Raw genomic sequence first — 20,599 nt, forward strand, 5'->3', positions numbered from 1 at the left:
TGGTAGAAGAGAGGGTTGAATCCAGAATGATGCCCAGGTTGCAGACTTCCAGAGATGGAGTTATGGAGCTGCCATCAACATGAAGCTATGACTGGAACCAGGAGAGAGCCATGTCTGTGAGGCCAAGGCAGGTGGTGAGGCGGTCGAGGAGGATGGTGTGGGAGACTGTATCAATGTTTGTCATAGGCACTTATTTTCTCCCTTTTTTCCACTATTAAACCACCAAAAATAGCAGATCTACGAGCACACAAAGCCTCACACTGAGGCATTGTGAGCTTGTAGATCGGCTATTTTCTGCAAAGAGGTTTGGTGACGGGTATAGATGGAAATAAAACATGTGAAAAGCTGCCTCATGGTGGCGCTATAACAGGCCGTTCTGGAAAATGTGGGGCAGAGGTTCATCGTTGGCATCCAGGGAGTGTGTGCAAAGTTTGGCAAAGACCGGGTTAACGGTGCCGGAGATTAGCTGGTAACAGACGGACGCAAGGACGGACACACACACACACACACACACACGGAGTGCAAAACATACTCTCTCCCCATGCCTTCGGCCTGGTGGAGACAAAAAGAGCAGACCACTGAGCCAACGGTCAAGGTTAAATGGTTAAATGTCTATGGAAACACATTTAACATGAATACAATATGTAGAGGAGGTCCCTGCTTCATCTCTAGCTAGGGGATCCTTGGCCTGAAAAACGTTGAAGACACCAGACACAGAATCTGTGTGTGTGTGTGTGTGTGTGTGTGTGTGTGTGTGTGTGTGTGTGTGTGTGTGTGTGTGTGTGTGTGTGTGTGTGTGTGTGTGTGTGTGTGTGTGTGTGCGAGCGCGCGCGCCCGCGCTCTAACACGGGCAGATGAAATGGTGCAATGACGCGTTGTGACTGAGTTGATTTGGAGCAGCTGTATACATGCATCTGCAATGACATGTAGCTGGCTTCGATTGACAATGAATGGTTGACTGCATCTTTTACATCTGCCCGTGTGAACGCAACACGCAAAGTGTCTTTTGAGTGTTTAGAAAAGCGCTATATAAATCCCAGATATTATTATTGCACCTGATTTTCATCATCTCCCGCATTGTGTCCACAGTCTAGAGAACTCAGGCACCTTTTTGGGCAGCTCAGTTTTCCAATTCAGTCAGGCATTTACTGAATCTGTTAATGTTGGGGTCCCGGCCAGGACCAGAGCCAGGACACCCATTTCCATAGCCGCAATATCCACTTCTCTCAGTCCCGATTCCCGTGGCTCAGTCCCTACGCATTGGGGCTACAATGAGAGAGAGTCAGGCACTTATAGGTAGATAGTAGGGTAGCTTAAAGCGGGTCCGCGGCGTCTCACCTCTTTGAGTCTTTGTCCAATGAGTGCGATCGTGAAGAGTAAGTTGCATTTCACTGTGTGTGTGTGTGTGTGTGTGTGTGTGTGGGGGGGGGACCAATTCGCTTAGCTCTGGTCCATAGCGTTACGACAGGACGTCCTAACCCTATGGACCAGAGCTAAGCCATAATGTGTCTAATTTTATCAGTTTTATGTGCTGTGTTGTTGTGTTTGACCCAGGCCACTAGCCTAGCGAGCTAGCTGTGACTATTCTATTAATGATGTGCAATGCACACGGCTGCCATCTTGCCAGCAAGGTGCAACCTAGGTAGCCTGGCTAATAAGCCAGACTCAAATCACACTGTCGATTTTTTTTGTTGCCAACGGCTGATTCGGTCTGGCTTATTAGCCAGGCTACAACCTAGGTGCAACTTCCCATAGACAGCCCATTCATCCAAACTGAAAAGTCCTATTTAATTGTATTAAATGACGTCAAACTCACCAACATTGCAGCTGTACGAAAAGCTTGAATTATCATCTTACTATCTGCAAATTCCTTGCAGATGATTATTTTTCTAAGTGTCAGAGTTTGGAAGCACTCGTTATCTGTAAAGCAACCTCCTGCTGCCTCCTGCATTATGTGCAAATTCAAAACAGGTGGTACACATGAGCTGTTGAGTGATAGTCAATGAGCACTTCCAAACTCCAGCACAGAAAAACAATCATCTGCAAGGAATTTCTTGACAGGGAGTATCTCATAACATGTCTACGGTGGATTTTTATTAAACAAGCACATTGCAGATAGAAAGAGGATAATTCAAGCTTTCTTGCGTCTGACACCTGTCTTGTGTCTGAGCACAGCTTTGATGGATGTGTTCTGCCCCCCTCCCCCCATCAAACACAAATGTTTGGTCAAACCATTGGGCTTCCATTGGAAATGCATTGGAGCGGCCATTAAACACAGACAAGACACAAGACAGGTGTCTTTCTTGAATGTGTGAACGCCCAGTAAGATCCTCCAAAACGAAGTCTCCGAGCTGAGCAAACTGATCAACGCAACAAACCATACATTTTGAGAGAAAATAACAAACAAACAAATACCGTGCATACTGCAGTAGCAAACAAGGGTAGCCACTACCCCGTCTTCACAGTGCTCAGACTCAATGCCGACACAGACGGGTAGAGTGATCATTCCATTCATAAAAGAGTGTGTGGCTGAACTCTGAACTGAATAGAAGCATTTAGTGGACACCACAATTCATAGGACGACCTGTCCAGGAAGGTCCAAATGTAAGGGATCTGTGATATCAAAGAAAAAGGTCCATCAAAGTCCTTATTCTATTCCTTCATTTCAGACCAGTCTCTACAGTCCAGCCTGCAGGTGAAGATGAGTCCTCCAGCTCCAGCTAGGACTGTTTCTATTAAACAGGAACCTGAACACTGCAAGGACGTCAGTAAGTTTCATGCTGTTTCGTTCGGTTGTTCTTATGTGCTTCCTTCCAGTTGGCTGTTGCCTTTTCAACTTTTCATTGTAGGATTATTATAACAGAAATAATGTATAAATGATATTGAAAAACAATATCTGACACAAAACCGACTTTACTTATTTACTGGTGCAGTGCGAAACTGCACTTCCTCATGCTGCCTATTTGTTGTGGCAACCAAGCCAGAGCCCTCCTCTCTGTTTAATATACCATTAAGAGAATTGGGGCATTAAAATGTTAAAATATGAACAGATTCCACGTATAGTAGTGTGCAGCATTTGGGCCACATGCTGTATTTAAGGCATTGTTTTTATTTGTATTTTTGAGTGGTACTATAGCGCCACTCCTATACGGAGCTATGGATGTGTGTGTCTGTCCAAGCACGGAAATAGCGATTGTTTTTTTTTCACCTTGTGTCACTGTTGCGCATCCTGATCCTAACACACACGCACGCACGCGCGCACACACACAGGCCAGGGAGGAGGGCTTCTGGGCTTGTACAGTACAGTACTACAGCACAGTACAGTACCACTCGGTTCAGACGGGTCTGATTTTCTTTTAGCCACGGTGGTATGAATTCCTCACTAGTAAGGTTATGTGTTTGGCTCGATGCGGGACACACGTGACATGTTCCATGATGTTCTGTTTACCTCACTCACATGTGGTCCAGGTGAAGCCATGGACAAAGAACTGCACCAACAGATCCACCACATGTTTGAAGAGGAAAGTGATGAGGAGGATTTCCTGGGATTCCCTGTCTCAGGTATGGGTGAGGATGGTATTATTAAGCTCTTTTGCTGCCACTGTGTGGCCACGGAGGGTAGGTAAGCCTTGCCAAGAGGAATTAGCCATATTATTATTCATTCACGTACGTTTTCCCGGCTCGCAGACCTCCATTATAAGAAACGGCTTATCTTAGCATTAGCTCAAGCTCACACAGTGGTGGAGGAGACGTGAAATTAAGCTCTAATTAAGCCCCGAATATCGCATTTTGGCCGTTTTAGGTAATGCGACCCCACATTAGCATAAAATACTAAAACATGCTAATTATAATCTTTTTCTTTCCCTGGATTATGGGGAATAAAACTAATCTCGGTCTCTCGGGCCTGGTGCTTACGGGGGTGCTGGGGGTGAGCCTAGCATCCGGGCCATCGCTGAAAGTCGATTTTCAGCTGGGAGGCACACTTTGGTTCGACATAGCATTGGTCCGACTGGATTAAGGTTGGTGAGGGCCCGAGATGGGCAAAAATACAAATACTGGGTCAAAAAATGTATTTAAATACAAAATACAAATACTGGTCTGAGAAATGTATTTGAGATACAAATACGTATTTTGTATTTTGAAAATACATGAAAATACATTTTCATGAAAATGTATATAATAAGTAAATTCATAATTGATTGCCAAATATTAAATTAATGACCTGTCAGAATGTCTAATACATTGAAGGTTATTAAGAATGATACACTTTATATTTTAAGCAAATCAATGTGCTATAACTGTATCAAACAGGACCCACAAAGGAATGGATTGGCCATCTGATTCATCACTGTCACTCCTCTTTGACTTCTACCTCAAGAAAAATGTAGAAAGTGATTGATTGATTGATTGATTAGGCCTACCACCAATTGTACATTTAAACCAACAATAAAAAAACAAGATAAGTAAACAAGATACTAATGACTAAGATGAATAGATTATCAATTAAAGGAGCATTCAGTGATTTGGAAAACCCCCCGGGCTTCCCCGGTAACAAGATGTGCACATGCACATGAATGAATCACCATTTAAGAGTTCAAAGAGGGCATGGACAGGTTTTATATTGTTATGTTGTTATGTTTTATATTGTTATTTATGTTGTGCCACTAGGTGGCAATCTTTAATGAGATTAATTGCAGTCGGGTGTGTTTTTTGTGACTGATCCAGCCAAACAAAACACCAAAAATAGAATTATACACCCACAGTGTGTTGAAATAGTACTGCACCTGCACATTTAGGCTCTACACAGTAGAACAAACATAGGCCTATTTATTATAACATGTTGGTTGTTTGGTGTGCCCTGTTTTGTTCAGTTCCATGTGTCCACATGTTCTGCTTGTCCACAGAGTCAGACATGCCCAGCTCTAAAGCCTCCCACCTTCCACTACTTTACTAATATTTAAATATGTCCTGTTGTAAGCTTGCCTTAGCTTGCAATATCCAATAATCATGTTTAGATTAAAGGACCACTTCACCACTTTTCAACTTATCTTCCTATAATTGGTCCTAACTAATGTTCATGATAAAATACCACAATTTTTTCATACTCAGTCTGTGTCTCATAGGAAGGCTGTGGGCAGTTCAGAAACCCGTCCACCAGTGACATCATCGATGGTGAATCCAAGCTAATAGAAACGGCAGGCTTTCTTTTCCTGAAAAGTTGCACTGCAAAAGTTGAAGCCATCGTTCTCACGATAATAAAAATCTAAATATATTTTAAAACAAATCTTGTTAAAAAAAAAATCTGCCTAATGATGATGTCACTGGTGGACGGGTGTCCGAACTGCCCAAAGCCCTCCTATGAGACACAGACTGAGTAGGAAAAAATGGTGGTGTTTTATCATGAACATTCGTGAGAACCAATTATATGAAGAGATGTTGAAAAGTGGTGAAGTGGTCCTTTAATACACCTTTTATCTCTGGGGAAATGTCCACAAGTAATCATTTAGTTGCAACTTGTGAGGTGTGAGGTAAAGTCTCAACTCAAGCCCCGCCCTACTCTGCCTCTCATTTGTGGTTCAATTTGAGTGTAAGCCAATCAGAAGTGACATCACCCATTGTGTTGTGTTGTGTGTGGGCCTAAGCACACTTTAGATTCCATGCGCGGACAGAAGAAGCTGTATTTTACGTCATTTCCGAGTTTTTAGACAGCTGGTGGATGTAAAAGAAGCTCCACCCCCGCGGCTGACTGCCGTGGAGGAGAGCGTTTCCGGGAATCTGTCCGTCACGGCAGTCAGCCGCGGGGGTGGAGCTTCTTTTCCATCCACCAGCTGTCTGAAACTCCGGAAAGACGTTGTCAGTCAGCTTCCTTTGGCCGCGCCTGTCGGCTCAAATGTGCCCACGGTGTGTGTGGTTGCATGTGTTTTGCCCCTACAGTTTAAACCTGAGGCTGTGTAAATGTTTAACATTTGAGAATACAATTACATTAAAAAGTATTTTATGTATTTGAAATACAGAAAATACTAGATCTGAAAGTATTTAGATACAAAATACATCTCATTTCTTCCATCCCAGCAAAATACAAAAAAGTATTTCAAATACGTATTTCAAATACATGTATTTCAAATACTGCCCATCTCTGGGGGTTCGTTAAGACGACCGGATTAAGGTTGTGAGGGGTGCGTTAACTCTTTGAGCGTTTCAAGGATTTCTATATAGTAGGTAGACTTCTCTATGGCCAGAATGGCGTTTTTGAATGATTTATTGAAAATTCTCTGTTGTGAATGTGTGACAACGAAAGACCTTCAGAGAAAGCTTGACTTGTCTGCTTACAGGAAAAAAATGAACTGAGTTGATAAAATGTTTAGTTCTTGTGTTGGAAGCCATTTAAAAGAGCCTGCATTTACACTGTTTCTGTTTCTAGGACAACCAAAAAAAGTTATGCCCGGTTGAAGTTTTATTTTCTAAATAACTTTTTTTCTGCTGGGCGTACATAGCCATGCAATATCTCATTTTAAAGGGTGAGTTGTCTAGTTCAATTAAAATAAAATAAAAAGTTTCTCACATGTACCACTGTAGATATTTTGCCATCTATAAATAGCATGGTCAGTCATGATCAATCTGACCTATCCAGCTAAAAGTCCCCATAGCTCTGAAATTGGAACATCATATAAACTCAATTCTTTTTTGGGGTAAAATTAGACATTCTAACGCACATTTTGATATATACCATGTTTACATAGTCTTACCAGTACCTTGTCTATTCATGCATGTATCTCAAAAACCTGTTATGAAGAAACACAGTTTTGATAAAAAACACATCCAAGGACATTGTTTTGATATGACTTGGTGCCCATGATATGTATCAAAATATAGACTTGAATGTATACTGTATTATAAAAAAGAAATTGAGTTATTACCATCTACCGTTACAGAGTAAATCACAGTTGAAACTTGCTTAGTCATATACAATAAACCTCACAATAGTGAACAAAATAGTCATGACAGGTCTAACTCATTGTAAAAGCGTCTTTTATTTTTTACGACTACTAACATAATAAAATGATAAATATTACAGAAAATAAATAGGCCTACATACAAAACAGTTACTCCTCCCCTAGCTCTGATCCATAGCTCTAAATGCGCATTTAGAGCTATGGATCAGAGCTACTCCTCCCAAATGTCCCCAAACCCAGTCCTTGACGGTGTGTGTGTGTGTGAGTTAACCTGACTCCGCCATATGGGGCAGCAGAGTGTACACTGTGTTCCCCCCTCCTGCTCCCATCTGGGAACTCTCAGGCAGACTTGATGCCCGGCCACAAAACGGCCTGGCCAATCAGCAGCAGCTTCTAGCAACTTCTAGCAGCAGCTTCTAGCTTCTACTAGCTGCTGCTGATTGGCCAGGCCGTTTTGTGAGCAACTTCGCTTCTAGCTGCTGCTGATTGGCCAGGCCGTTTTGTGGCCGGGCATCAAGTCTGCCTGAGAGTTCCCAGATGGGAGCAGGAGGGGGGAACCCAGTGTACTCTCTGCTGCCCCATCTCTGCTGCCCCATCTGGCGGAGTCAGGTTATGTGTGAGTAGGCTAAATAAAAAAAAACACCCAAAAACTGCCCCCCCTGAAATGAATGAATGAATGAATCCGGTTCAGTGTCGGAGAACGCCATCGCAGTCTTGACTCTTCATCCTCCTCCTCCTCCTCCTCATCTGATGCCAGTTCTAAATATATAAAAAGAAATAAACATTTTAGCTGTAGTCAGTGCACGCTACTATTACATGGCGTTTTACCCGGCTGCTGGCGATCAATGATTTTATTGTGCAGTGTCTTTGTGGGCCGAGTCGTGGCATGACAAATACAAATAGATGCTTGTATAAGTAGTATCACGATAAAATAATATGGCAACGTTAGAATGAAACACCAATGAGTGATCGGTGGTAATGTAGCTAGCTGCCCAGGGTATATCCAGCACCATTGCGTCGCAATCATCCAGCAACATTGGTACTGGCTATTGCCCGGGCTTGTGGCCCGGCCAATAGCCAGTACCATTTGTGCAGTGTTTGTTAGCAACTACTACTAGCCAACAGCCAGTGGAATGTGGTGACGTGATGGTGCTGGATATACGCTGGGCAGCTACATTACACGCGATCACTCATTGGTGGTGTCATTCTAACGTCGCCATATTATTTTATCGTGATACTAATTATACAAACATCTATTTGTATGCCACGATGCCACGATTCGGCCCACAAAGACACAGTACAATACATTCATTTGATCAGATGTTTTTGTTAGCTACGTCGATCACCTATAGTACCGACCCTTGTTATATATTCTCCGACTATGCATGTCACGATGACTAAACCAGTTAGATCTATCCATATATGGTTCTACCACATCTATCTGATATCAGCACTAGGTCGGCTCGGGCCAAATATAGGGATCGTCTTACTAGACATGTCATATTAGGGCATTTTCGAATACAATAAAATTACCTTTTAGCGAAGGCATCAGCCTTGGTGGTAACTCCGGTGGGGAGAAGAAAAAACATTGCACACGTGTAATCCGCGAGGGTGGATGTTGCAGCCCGGCCAACGGTCTGGGACTGGAGAATGCCACTGGACACGGATGGATCATTTTTCAGATTGTTTTTTTTGCGGCGACTGCAAACCTGGCTGAAAAACTCTTCCTCCAGTGCCCACCTCGGAGGAGTCAACCAACCCCCCTGTTCACTGGGGGCTGGGCGTCAGTTTCCAATAGGAAAGCATACACGTGTGTCACGTGACACGGGAATTCTGGGAAATGTAGTTGATATTTATGCTCAATACTATATACAGAGGTGCGGACCGAATTAATATATTGGTATTAATAAAAAAAGAGAACTACGGAAAATCACGTACAGGGCAGAAAAGACTAATGCAAAACTCCACGTGTTTTCCAGTAGTAATCTGTCTAAGGGTTAAGGGTTGGGTGAGGGTTAAGGTTAGGTTTAGGTGTGCTGCCCCGTGGGAGGTGAGGGTTTGAGATAGGTTGTCGTTATCGGCACAATGGTATGTCGGACAAAACGCATGCACCCTTTTCAGCTAAACAATTTCATATTTGATATAAAGCCTAATTTACGAGAATGTTTGTAGTTCGCATATAACTGGTGTAAAGGGAAAATACAAGAATATTCGTAGTTGCCATAGAAAGAGTTTCATCCCAACGATGACGTCTGATGATGTCAACAGCATGACGTCACAGACATTTCTTGCACAAACGGACATTCCGTGCAAAAAAAAGGTTAGAGCCCATTCATTGTGGGTCAAGTGTCAACGTAACGAGCGATTGTCCGAAAGGTTCGGGGACAGCCATAGTTCACAGTATGCAGCGATTAAAGCTACAAAACTGTGTCCGAGTCACCGTTTTGCGTGAATGGAATGAGGAAATAACAGCCTGCAGCCTGAAAATAATATGGCACTTTTAAGGTGTAAAGCCTTCACACCAGTGACGTAGAGTCTGTGGGGGCCAGGGGGCCTCGGCCCCCATGAGGAATTGGACCAGGGGTCTCGGCCCCCATGAGGAATTGGACCTGAATATATATATATATATTCGCCTCGGTTCGTCCCGTTTGTACCGCACCAGGTCGCGCTGCGCCCGTTCGCGCAATTCTCATCTTGCATTGACTTTGTATGTAATCGCGCCGCTCTAACCATCCACGTCTGGCACCTTAACACCTCTTTTTTTTTTTTCCCTCACTGTCCGGGGTGGTGGGGCGTTGCCTGTCCCCTTGTACACATGCAGATCAGGCATTGAAATGCTAATCTGGGTGCTTGTTTTCACCTGCCAGGTAGGTAAGGGTATGCATGCATACAGTACTGTACTCTGCTTAGGCTACTTGTTCACAATGAAACCACCACCAGGAAGAACACCCTGGCTGGCAACAGCGATGCCAGCCTGCCGTTGAAACCTTCCGCCGTCCCACCGACAGAACACAGCACCTGCCGAGGCGGACAGGACTAGCCTGCAATCATGGCATTGAAACATGCTCTTATGTTTATAATCTAAACACTGTGACACGTTTTAAAAAGTGTTACAAATAAGTGTTTAGAACCTAAACGCTTGAGTTTAGTGTGACACGAAAAAAAACAAAGCTTAAGAGACTTGGATCTTAATTTGTTGCAAATTACTATATAGATACTATATGAATGCTATTTAATTTGACCTATCGTACAGTAATCTGTCATTGTTTTCTTTCTCAGATACCTGTTCTGCCCTGTCCACAGTGAAACCAAAACATCTCTGCTGTGACCAGTGCGGAAGCGTCTCATCTTAAGGCCCACCAGAAATATCACACTGGAGAAAAGCATCAATGTGATCCCATGTTGGTCCCAGTGATCAAGTTATACAGAATAGGTATGTCAAAAATGAATTAATTAGTGGCCTTGTGGTTAGAGTGTGCGCCCTGGGACTGGGAGGTTGGGGTTTGATCCCCGACCGGGTCATACCAAAGACTCTTAAGTCCCTGCGATATACTAGCGTCATGTCCAGGGGGTGTACTTGTACATCAAGCTGCCTCACGCTACAGAAACAGGAGATAGGCTCCTGCCCTATGTGTCTCATGGCTTGGCAAGGCTACTTACTTTTTTCACTGAATGTCTGCGGTCATTTGATGTTTGATTGACAGCTGAAGGTAGGCTATTAAAATAAGCAGTGCTCAATTTATTTTCATATACATGCAATTATTTATCAAATAAAATGAATTTCTTTAACCATATACATATACATGTACTAGTACATATACATGTACAAGTATATGTACATGTATATGTAAGGCCAAATGACAGCATAAGCGCTACTGTTAAGGGCTACACATAAAATAATGCATTTATCAGAGCAATCAGGTAAGAATGTAGCAATAGAGCACCAAAGTCTGACGTCACTTTCAGTAGAGGGCGCCAGTACACAGGTTCATGTATTTTTTTATTTCCATTGTAATCCCCATAGGGAGATTTTAGGTCGCTTCATATAAGAACTGTGTTTGAAAAAGAAACTGATCATCCCAGCCTTTCTGTCAGGAAGGTGGCTGTGCGTCTATAATGATGTCCATTCATATTTGATACAGCCAGTTTCTGGAGAAAATTTAATTAATTTGGCCGCAAAAGCCTTGAAACTACATATGAAAGCAATGTCGCTGCTGTCACGCCCAGCTGTCAACACATTGCGTTCCTGAGATTCCTTGTTGACGTAAGCTCAGCTGGCAGTGACTCAACTCGTGTCAGTTTATGCTGTGCGACGGGCAGCTGCAGCCACCCGCCTCCCTGGAAATGTAGTCTCTGGGTTGTTTGACTCGTTTCTAAAACTTATTTTGTTACTCTTTGGGTATATTTGTACATTTCCACCTTCAGTTGATGCTTCATATCCATAAGAACGCAGTTCTTATATGAGGCGATCTAAAATCCCCCTATGGGGATTACAATGGAAATAAAAAGTCCACGAACCTGTGGATTGGCGCCCTCTATTGACAGTGACGTCAGGACTTCGGTGCTCTATAGAAGAACTCTCTCTCTTTCTTTTGTCTTGTGCGTAATATTGTTACAGGGGAGGCAAGTTGAATTGGGGACGAATCTTGTTCTCTGTAGGTCGTAAAACATGGAAGGCATGAACAGCCTTGTGTATGCTGAATAATGAAACAAAAATATTTATCCTGAAAATAATTAGCCTCTTATTGTATAAATCCTTCACACAGAATACAATTAATTGGATGATAAATAAGAGGTGAAAACCCAGAACTTCACTTGTTAGATTACCAATTAAAAATGCAAAATAGCATTTATTTATATATTTATGTATTTTTTTCTATCTCAGATACTTGCTCTGCCCTGCGGCCAGTGAAACAAGAACACATCGACTGTGAAGAATGCGGGAAAAGCTTCACCCAACGGCGGTATCTTAAGAGACACCAGAAAATACATTCTCGAGAGAAGACGTACTGCTGTGAACAATGTGGGAAGAGGTTTAGTGCGTTGAGACACTTACAAAGTCATCAGCGCATCCATACTGGAGAGAAGCCTTTCTCCTGTGAACAGTGTGGGAACAGTTTCCGTCATTCATCAAGTTTAAGGTATCATCAACGACGCATCCATACTGAAGAGAAGCGTTATTGCTGTGTCCAATGTGAGAAGAGCTTCGCCGCAAAATCCTATCTTGTGATACACCAGAGAAATCACACTGGAGAAAAGCCTTACAGCTGTGACCAATGTGGGAAGAGGTTTATAATGTTAGGACACTTAAAAAGTCATCGGCTTATCCATACTTCAGAGAAGCCTTTCTACTGTGAACAATGTGGGAACAGTTTCCGTCATGCACACACTTTAAAGTATCATCAGCGCATCCATACTGAAGAGAAGCCTTTCAGCTGTGACCAATGTGAGAAGAGCTTCAGCGCACCGTCTAATCTTGTGATACACCAGAGAAATCACACTGGAGAAAAACCTTACAGCTGTGACCAATGTGGGAAACACTTCAAACAATGGGCGCATCTTCGGACACACAAGAGAACGCATTCTGGAGAAAAGCCTTATGGTTGTGACCAATGTGGGAAACGCTTTGCCCAAGTGCAGCATCTTCAGGCACACCAGAAATTACATACTGGATTGAAGCCTTACTTCTGTGAACAATGTGGAAACAGTTTCCGTCATTCAAACACTTTAAGGATTCATGAGCGCCAACATACGGGAGAGAAGCCTTACTCCTGTGAACAATGTGGGGAAAGGTTTCATCAGTTAATAAGTTTAAAGACGCACCGGCGCAAACATAGTGGAGAGGAGCCTTTCTGCTGCAAACAATGTGGGAAGAGTTTCCGTCATGCAAACACTTTAAAGATTCATGAGCGCCTCCATACGGGAGAGAAGCCTTACTCCTGTGTCCAATGTGGGGAAAGGTTTCATCAGTTAATAAGTTTAAGGACGCATCAGCGCAAACATACTGGAGATACTTTCTACTGCGAACAATGTGGGAAGAGTTTCTCTCATCCATCAAGTGTTAAGCGTCATCAGCGCGGCTGTACTGGAGAGAAGTCTTAACAGCTCTGACCAATGTGAGAAAAGCTTTGCTCAATTGACTAATCTTAAACTAATTGACTGCCATGACGTGATGAATCCTAATGTCTAGTCCTGTTGACGTGATTTGGGTTTTTTTTATTGATTCAGAATGGTCTTCCTAATATCTACCAAGTAATAACTTACCAGTCACTAGGCAATGCTCGCTTCTGCTATGGTCTGTCATTGAAATGATTGATTCCCCGCCATCCACTTCCATTATAATGAGCGTGATCTTTGGCTACGTTTTTCTTTTTTCTCCGAATTGAGGCTCAGATTGAGTTGATGGAACAGAACATTGATGTTAGATGTTACTAAATCATTTTGTATCAAAACTAAAGTTACGATCGTCACATTAGCTATATAATACATAAAGATATATCCCCTTTCTTTTCTGGGGAGATATACAGTATATATACACACACACACACCCTTCTATTTGGTTTCCGGTATGCTTCAAAGTCCAGGGCCCTTTAGGGCAAAACCCTGTCACCCTTGGTCACCAACCAAGACTAACCAGAAGAGCTAAATCAGAGGATCTCAGGGTGCAGACAGGCACAACTGTTAGTACAGGTACAGTACAGGTGCCAGGCCATGAAGAGCTTTACTGTACATGTTCACAAATCAATTCTAAATGTGACTGGTAGCCAGTGTAGAGCAACAGATGATGATGATAATGATGGACTCCATTCCAGGTTCCTTGTCACATACTGACCTCCTGATGGCTGCAGAACACATGGGAGACTCCATACACCACCTAGTGGCAGTACTATGCTCTCACACTACGAACAAACACACGTGTGTGTACACACACACACACACACACACACACACTTTGATTTGAAGCAGCCAACCCTGGTGGTTCGTAAGTGGTTCAGCAGCAGGGTTCATTGCCACCGTGGTAGGTCTTCTCTTTCGGCGCCATCTCCCGGGTCCTGGATGTAGCGTTGGATATACGCGAGGGCCCAGACAGCTCCCATGCTGCTTCCAGGATGACGCCAGTCATGTCCTCCTGCATGGAACGGAGTCTTGTGCGACTTTATTTATAAGTGGGTGAAAATACATAGAAAATTGTATTCAAGTACAGTACAAGTTGAGGAAATGTAGGCCTATTCTAAATTCGAATCGATTAAATCAATTAGTTTGATTAGTCTGACAGTCATCATAGTTATTAAATAAAGCAACTATATTTGGAATAAACCTTGTCTTCATGTGATTGTTTATTCAAACTACAGTATTACCTATCAGGGTTTTATCTTAAATAAATGTTTACATGGCAATTTGTCAGTTGAATTTGGAATATTTAAATACATGGTTTTGGTCAATCAGATTACTTTTGTGTTGCCACTGTGTGATGTTCCGTTTGTGTTTCTCTGATTCTGCTGACACTGGGCCTCGTTCACCAAACTCTTATTTCTTCTGCATTTATTTGGTGTAGAGCAGGGGTATTCAGTGGGGGTCCGGGGCCCTTAGGGGGTCCTCAGAGTTGCTACAGGCCACCAAATGTTTGTGTCATAGGCACCTTTTTACACTAGTCTCTCGAGTTAGACTGTTGACGCTGTTTCTCCTTTATTTGCCGATGGGTTCTCAGATTGGTTTTACACTAACCACTTGAACCCTAGCATCCCTATTCTGATTAGCAGATCTACGAGACGGGTGATCTTCATATTTTGAAGATCACGACACTGACCTCATCAAACCCTGGATAGCCATACATGGAGAAGGCTGGATCATCACCTACAGGTAGATCTGCATATATGGAGCCGGCCAGCAACTCGACATCTGACCTCGAACCCTTAGATCTCCATATATGGAACTAACCTGTTCTGACATTCCATATGTTGATCCTTTCCCACCTGTCCTTCCTCTTTGATGGACAGGTGTTAATTCAAACTCTAGACAGGCCCGCCTCAAAGTTATTAGTAGAGTTCTCAACCATAAACAGTATGCTCCATATGGCCAGACCTCATCAGACCCTGTACACTCAAGACACTGCCCCCACTGCCACCTGTAGATCTCTACGCTCTCTACTAGGACTAGGTATATTAACCTTGCGTCACCAGACTTTCCACCTCGGAGGAAAACCTGGTTGTGTTACTCATCGCCTGTGTGATACGGTCTATATGCGTTGTTTAGACGGGATGATTAAAAAATAAGAAACCCCTTTATTCGGTTTGCAGATTCCATCGGCATCACTTTGTTTTGGTCCCCCGTTTGTTTCAAGTCTCGCTAGTCGCTGCGAGTTGGAATACAATATGCATATACCAAACACTATTCCAAGAAGTAGCCTAATTGAAGAAACTTCAATTCATACGGTCAGATTCATACGGCACAAAGTGGCCACACCAAGGCTTTTATTGGGGAGTCCCTAAAATTATGATCACAGGGAATTTTGGGTAGGCCTAATACTGATTCCGGTTTGGGGGTTCCTGCCTGTCCTGATGTTAAACCAGTGACTACAACATGATGTAAATTATCATCCGCTCCCGACCGGATCATAAACACAAAATGGTACTAGGTTATTATGTGTGCCAGACCATTTGTAACCTACCACAGAACTATTGGCAATATTAGGCCTATATTGACCCTGCAGTGGATAGAGGAGATGTCTTGAGTATCAATTGATTGATATATTGATTTTTTTTATTTCACAGTATGTAGAATGGATACATTTCAAACAAAAGCACAAGTCAATACAAAAACTGCTACTTTGAGGACAAAACCATTAATTGTTTCTGTAGCATTACACTGAAGCGGGGATTGAACCCGGGGCTCCCACTTGCCAGACCAACACGCAACCTACCGTGCCAATGGGGCTGAACCCGATTAGCAGAGATGTTGCGGGCTGGGTCTTGGCTGGGGGCTACAATCACCCCCCCAGTCTTTGAAGCGCATCCTCGCTCTTCACACCATGGACCACTCATGCGAGGATATTGCACTCCACATCCTGCCAACTACGCCAGATTGTAGCATTACATGGAAGCAGGGATTGAACTTTACCTGGGCCTCCCACTCGCCAGACCAACGCGCAACCTACCGTGCCAATAGGGCTGAGCCCGATTGGCAGGGCTGGGTCTTGGCTGGGGGCTACATTTCCATCAGGGTCCTCCATTTTCAATTCATCAGAACATTTAAAGCGCAAATAACATGCATTTTAAAACTGCTTTTAATATTTAATATCATATTGTCTATGTCCCTCAGTTATTTCTAATGGTTTGAGCCTCAATCACCACCAGTCCTCTCCTTATCATTTTTTTCTGGGCTTTGAAAGCAGTTTTAGCTGCAGTACCACAATGTCCTGAGGTGGTGGGGGTGCTGATATGCAGATTATTTAATATTTGAGTCATTATAATACTGATGCTACCAGGCTTGTTTCCATTCCATGCCAGCTTGGAAAATCAACAATGGTGGACATTGTAAACAAAGTGGAAATGCAGATTTGGAACTGAAGACTGAAGAAGAGGAGGCATTATACAAAGTAGGGTGACATTGATGACATCATGATGAGGACAAAATCAGTTGAGCTGTTCCTGAGAGCAATTTCCATTAAAGCACCCATATGATATGAAAGCCTGATTGTTCAAAATTGGTTATTTGTGGGGATTGAAAACACATAGGCCCTATGGGAGCCCCAAAAACACAAAAGAAATTGAAAAAGTTGAATTTTATGTTATAGGTCCTTTAAAGACGTACAAATATATGAAAGTTAATCAAAAATGGGGAAAACATGTAGGCCTACAGACTATTCACTGAGTTCACTCTTGACTTTTTACAGGGGCCTGCAGCTGTCCGTAGGCTCTTTGAGAGCGGTTTTGATTTGAAGGAGTCATGGGATTCACATTTCTTAATTGGAATTTGCATCGCAACTTTTTGATTGATTGAAGTATTTATTAACAGTTTTCAGTATTACAGTAGGCCTACATTCAAGCACAACTCAATACAAAAATTAACTGAGTGGACGACCCAATAAAGCACTACACTTGTTTACAAGAGGGCACACCTTGTTCAATTCATCATAACATTTAGAGACATACAAATGTACACTTCAATATAGCCAAAAAGGGGTGGGTGGGGGCGTGGCTGCGATTCTGATTTTACGGGGGCCAGTTTCGAATTGCAGCCGTCCAATGCGTCCATACTCCATAGGTGCCCCTTGAGAGCGATTTTGAAGGAGTCAAGGGATTCGCAAGTTTGAATGACCGTTGGTAGGGCGTTCCACATTTTGGTGGCATAGGAGCGAAATTAATTTAGTCCCCGTTTGTTCGCATGCTTAGATAGGCAATTTTCAAATGGCCGAAATGTATAGGGCTGAAGTGTTTAATGTATGCTTTGTAATGTTAATCAAAGTCACTAAGTAAAGTTTTCAAATAAATGTGTCCTTGTGTCCTGCGAGTTTCCAGTTCCAGTATTTGTTCTGTTCAGGCAGTTTTGGGGGGCAGCTCAGTTTTCCAAATGAGTCAGGCACTTAGGTAGCTCTGATCATAGATATATATATCTATGGCTCTGATCATGTTGGAATCATATTGTTTACGCCGTTGCGTTGATACCAGAAGACGGTCCACTTGCGCTTCGTCTCTTCACGAACGCATGAATAAAGAGGTGATACCAGAGTTGCAATATTGTATATTAACTCATGAATGTTTCACTGTTATGTCGTGTGCAGCGAATGTTGTGTGTATTGTAAAATACATGCCGTTTTGGTCCACCGTCACGTCCATAGCATTAGGACGACGTCCGACTTAATGTGTCAATAGTGCACTTTTATGTGCTGTGTGTTGTGTTTGATATAGCTCCAATCATCACCCACATAGTAAACCTCTCCATCAAACAGGGACAGGTCCCCCAAGATTTCAAACTGGCCAAAGTAACCCCCTTGCACAAGAAAGGGAGTAAATTAGACCCCGGCAACTACCGCCCTATTTCTATTCTTAGTTCCATCTCGAAAGTGATGGAAAAAATAGTCTATGAACAGGTTGAAAAGTATCTTGCCACTAATAAATTATTGTACGAGTTCCAATCTGGCTTCAGAACATCCCACTCCACTGACACATGCCTCCTCTATTTGAGCGACCACATCAAACAAGAGGTGGACGCTGGCAAATACTGCGGCATGGTCATGCTGGACCTCCAAAAGGCTTTTGACACCGTGAACCACTCCATACTGGTTAACAAGCTAAAAGCAATTGGTTTCGATAGCACATCAGTGAGCTGGATGCAATCCTACCTGGAGGGGAGAGAACAGATGGTGGAAGTGAACGGAACACTGTCCCCCCCCCTCCCAGTGAGCTGTGGCGTTCCACAAGGAAGCATACTAGGGCCTCTACTGTTCCTAATATATGTAAACGACATGACTTCAGCCTGTGACTGCAACTTGTTCCTGTTCGCAGATGACTCAGCACTGCTGGTCTCGGACAGGGACAAACTGCAGGTTGAAAATGCCCTCAGCTCTGAACTCGGTAGAATCTGCACCTGGCTCGCTGATAACAAACTATCTTTACACCTGGGAAAAACTGAATCCATTCTCTTTGGCTCTATTAGTAATCTCAGCAAGGCAAATGGCTTCTTGGTTAGAGTGGGTGACAATGTTATCACACGTAAAGATGAAATTACCTACCTAGGTTCCATCCTGGAGGCTAATCTTTCCGGTGATAAAATGGCCACCAACGTAATCAAAAAAGTCAACCATAGAACAAGATTCCTCTACAGGATCTCCTCACTGGTCAACAAAAACACCTTGAAGACCTTAACAGGAGCCCTTGTACAGGGTTTCTTTGACTATGCATGCACCTCCTGGTACCACAGCACCTCAAAGGCCCTTAAAACCAGGCTCCAGACTTCCCAAAACAAACTGGTCAGGCTCCTACTTGATCTAGCCCCCCGAACCCACCTCACCCCTGCCCACTTCGACAGGCTGGAATGGCTTAGGGTCGACGACAGAGTACAGCATCTTGCAATGGGTCTGGTCCACAAGATTCGATACACCACCAAGATACCCATGTACCTGTCTAGATACTTCCTTAATGTTAACGAAGTCCACACCCACAACACCAGAGGGAGTGCAACGAACCATGTACAACCCAGATTCGGCACAAACAAGGGACTAAATTCTTTTCGCTCCTATGCCACTAAAATGTGGAACGCCCTACCAACTGTCATTAAGACATGCGAATCCCTTGACTCTTTCAAAACCGCTCTCAAAGGGCACCTACGGACGGCTGCAATTCGAAACTGGCCCCTGTAAAATCGGAATCCCTCAAACACGAACGCAATGACAACACAAGAGACGGTCGCGGCCACACAGCCAACTCAAGGTATGGCCACTGAGCCAACTTGGGGACCCAACGCAAGGACAACACAAGAGATGGTCACGGCCACACAGCCAACTCAAGGTACGGCCACGGAGCCGACTTGGGGACCCAACGCAGCTCCTCCAAGGAAAACAAACAATTTAACGGAGCTGAACGTGAATCCCCCCCCCCCGCCCCCCCCTTTTTTTCCCCTCACTGTATATTTTTCTTTTCCCTTTTTACCTCCTTTTTGATGAATTCTTTTTTGATGAATTCCTGTTCTGTCTATAGAAGTGTCTATTTGTACGTCTCTAAATGTTTTGATGATTTGAACATGGTGGACCCTGTTGGAAACAAGTGTAATGCTTAATTGGGTCGTCCACTCACAGTTAACAGCCTTTGTATTGAGTTTGTGCTTGAAATGTACTGTAATTCTGCAAACTGTTAATAAATTCTTCAATCAATCAATCAATCAACATGGCTAATTTTCGCTAGCCTAGCCAGCCAGCTAGCTGCTGTGACTGCAGGCTCGGAGCAGGTTACAAGCTCCGAACTCAGTGAGCTTGTAGGTGAGTTATTTTCACCTAATGTTCGCCCACGGTCCCAGTGTAGGGATTCAAGTGGTTAATGTAAAAAGTCCTTATCTTACAAACAGTTGGTCTCCCGATCCAGTATCTGAGGTGGGGTCCCGGCGGGGGTCATAAGACCTAAGATATAGACTTGTGGGTGACATCCGCCCCAAAACCCCTGCCCTTGAATGGCTCTGAACATGTACAAAATACAAATGCAAAATCTAAGGTTGCCCCACTTGCCTTGCGCATAGCTTTTAAAACCCGTAGGACCGTAGTTTTGAATAAAACAAGTGTTTAAATCCACTCTGTCTCCGAATCATTCCGCCATCTTGGATCTGTCCTCGTCTCCTCAAATGAGTGCAACTGGCTCCGCAACCATGACCGACAGGGGCGCTGTTGCGCAGTTGCAATCGAGGAAAGATCCAAGATGGATGAAAGATTCCGAGATTGACTGATTGAAAAATGTATTAACAGTTTGCAGAATTACAGTACATTTCAAGCACAAACTCAATACAAAGGCTGTTAACTGTGAGTGGACGACCCAATTAAGCATTACACTTGTTTCCAATAGGGTCCACAATGTTCAATTCATCAAAAACATTTAGAGACGTACAAATAGACACTTCTATATAGACAAAGGACAGAACAGGAATTCATCATAGAGAGTGGA

The 20,599-nt window shown here is 43.4% G+C and overlaps 1 protein-coding gene across 1 annotated transcript in view; it reads left to right on the plus strand.

The window, feature by feature from the left end:
• The window catches only part of LOC306937327 (uncharacterized protein), a 52,052-nt gene that overhangs the window by 24,129 nt on the left and 7,324 nt on the right, over nucleotides 1-20,599 (plus strand). The window contains exons 6-7 of the mRNA XM_079521021.1: nucleotides 2,670-2,768; nucleotides 3,469-3,561. Of these exons, the coding sequence (XP_079377147.1) occupies nucleotides 2,670-2,768; nucleotides 3,469-3,561 (192 nt within the window). The remainder of the gene's footprint in view (nucleotides 1-2,669; nucleotides 2,769-3,468; nucleotides 3,562-20,599) is intronic.

The sequence above is a fragment of the Electrona antarctica genome (genome assembly GCF_951216825.1).
Source record: "Electrona antarctica genome assembly, chromosome: 14".
In the NCBI taxonomy this organism is placed as follows: Eukaryota; Metazoa; Chordata; class Actinopteri; order Myctophiformes; family Myctophidae; genus Electrona; species Electrona antarctica.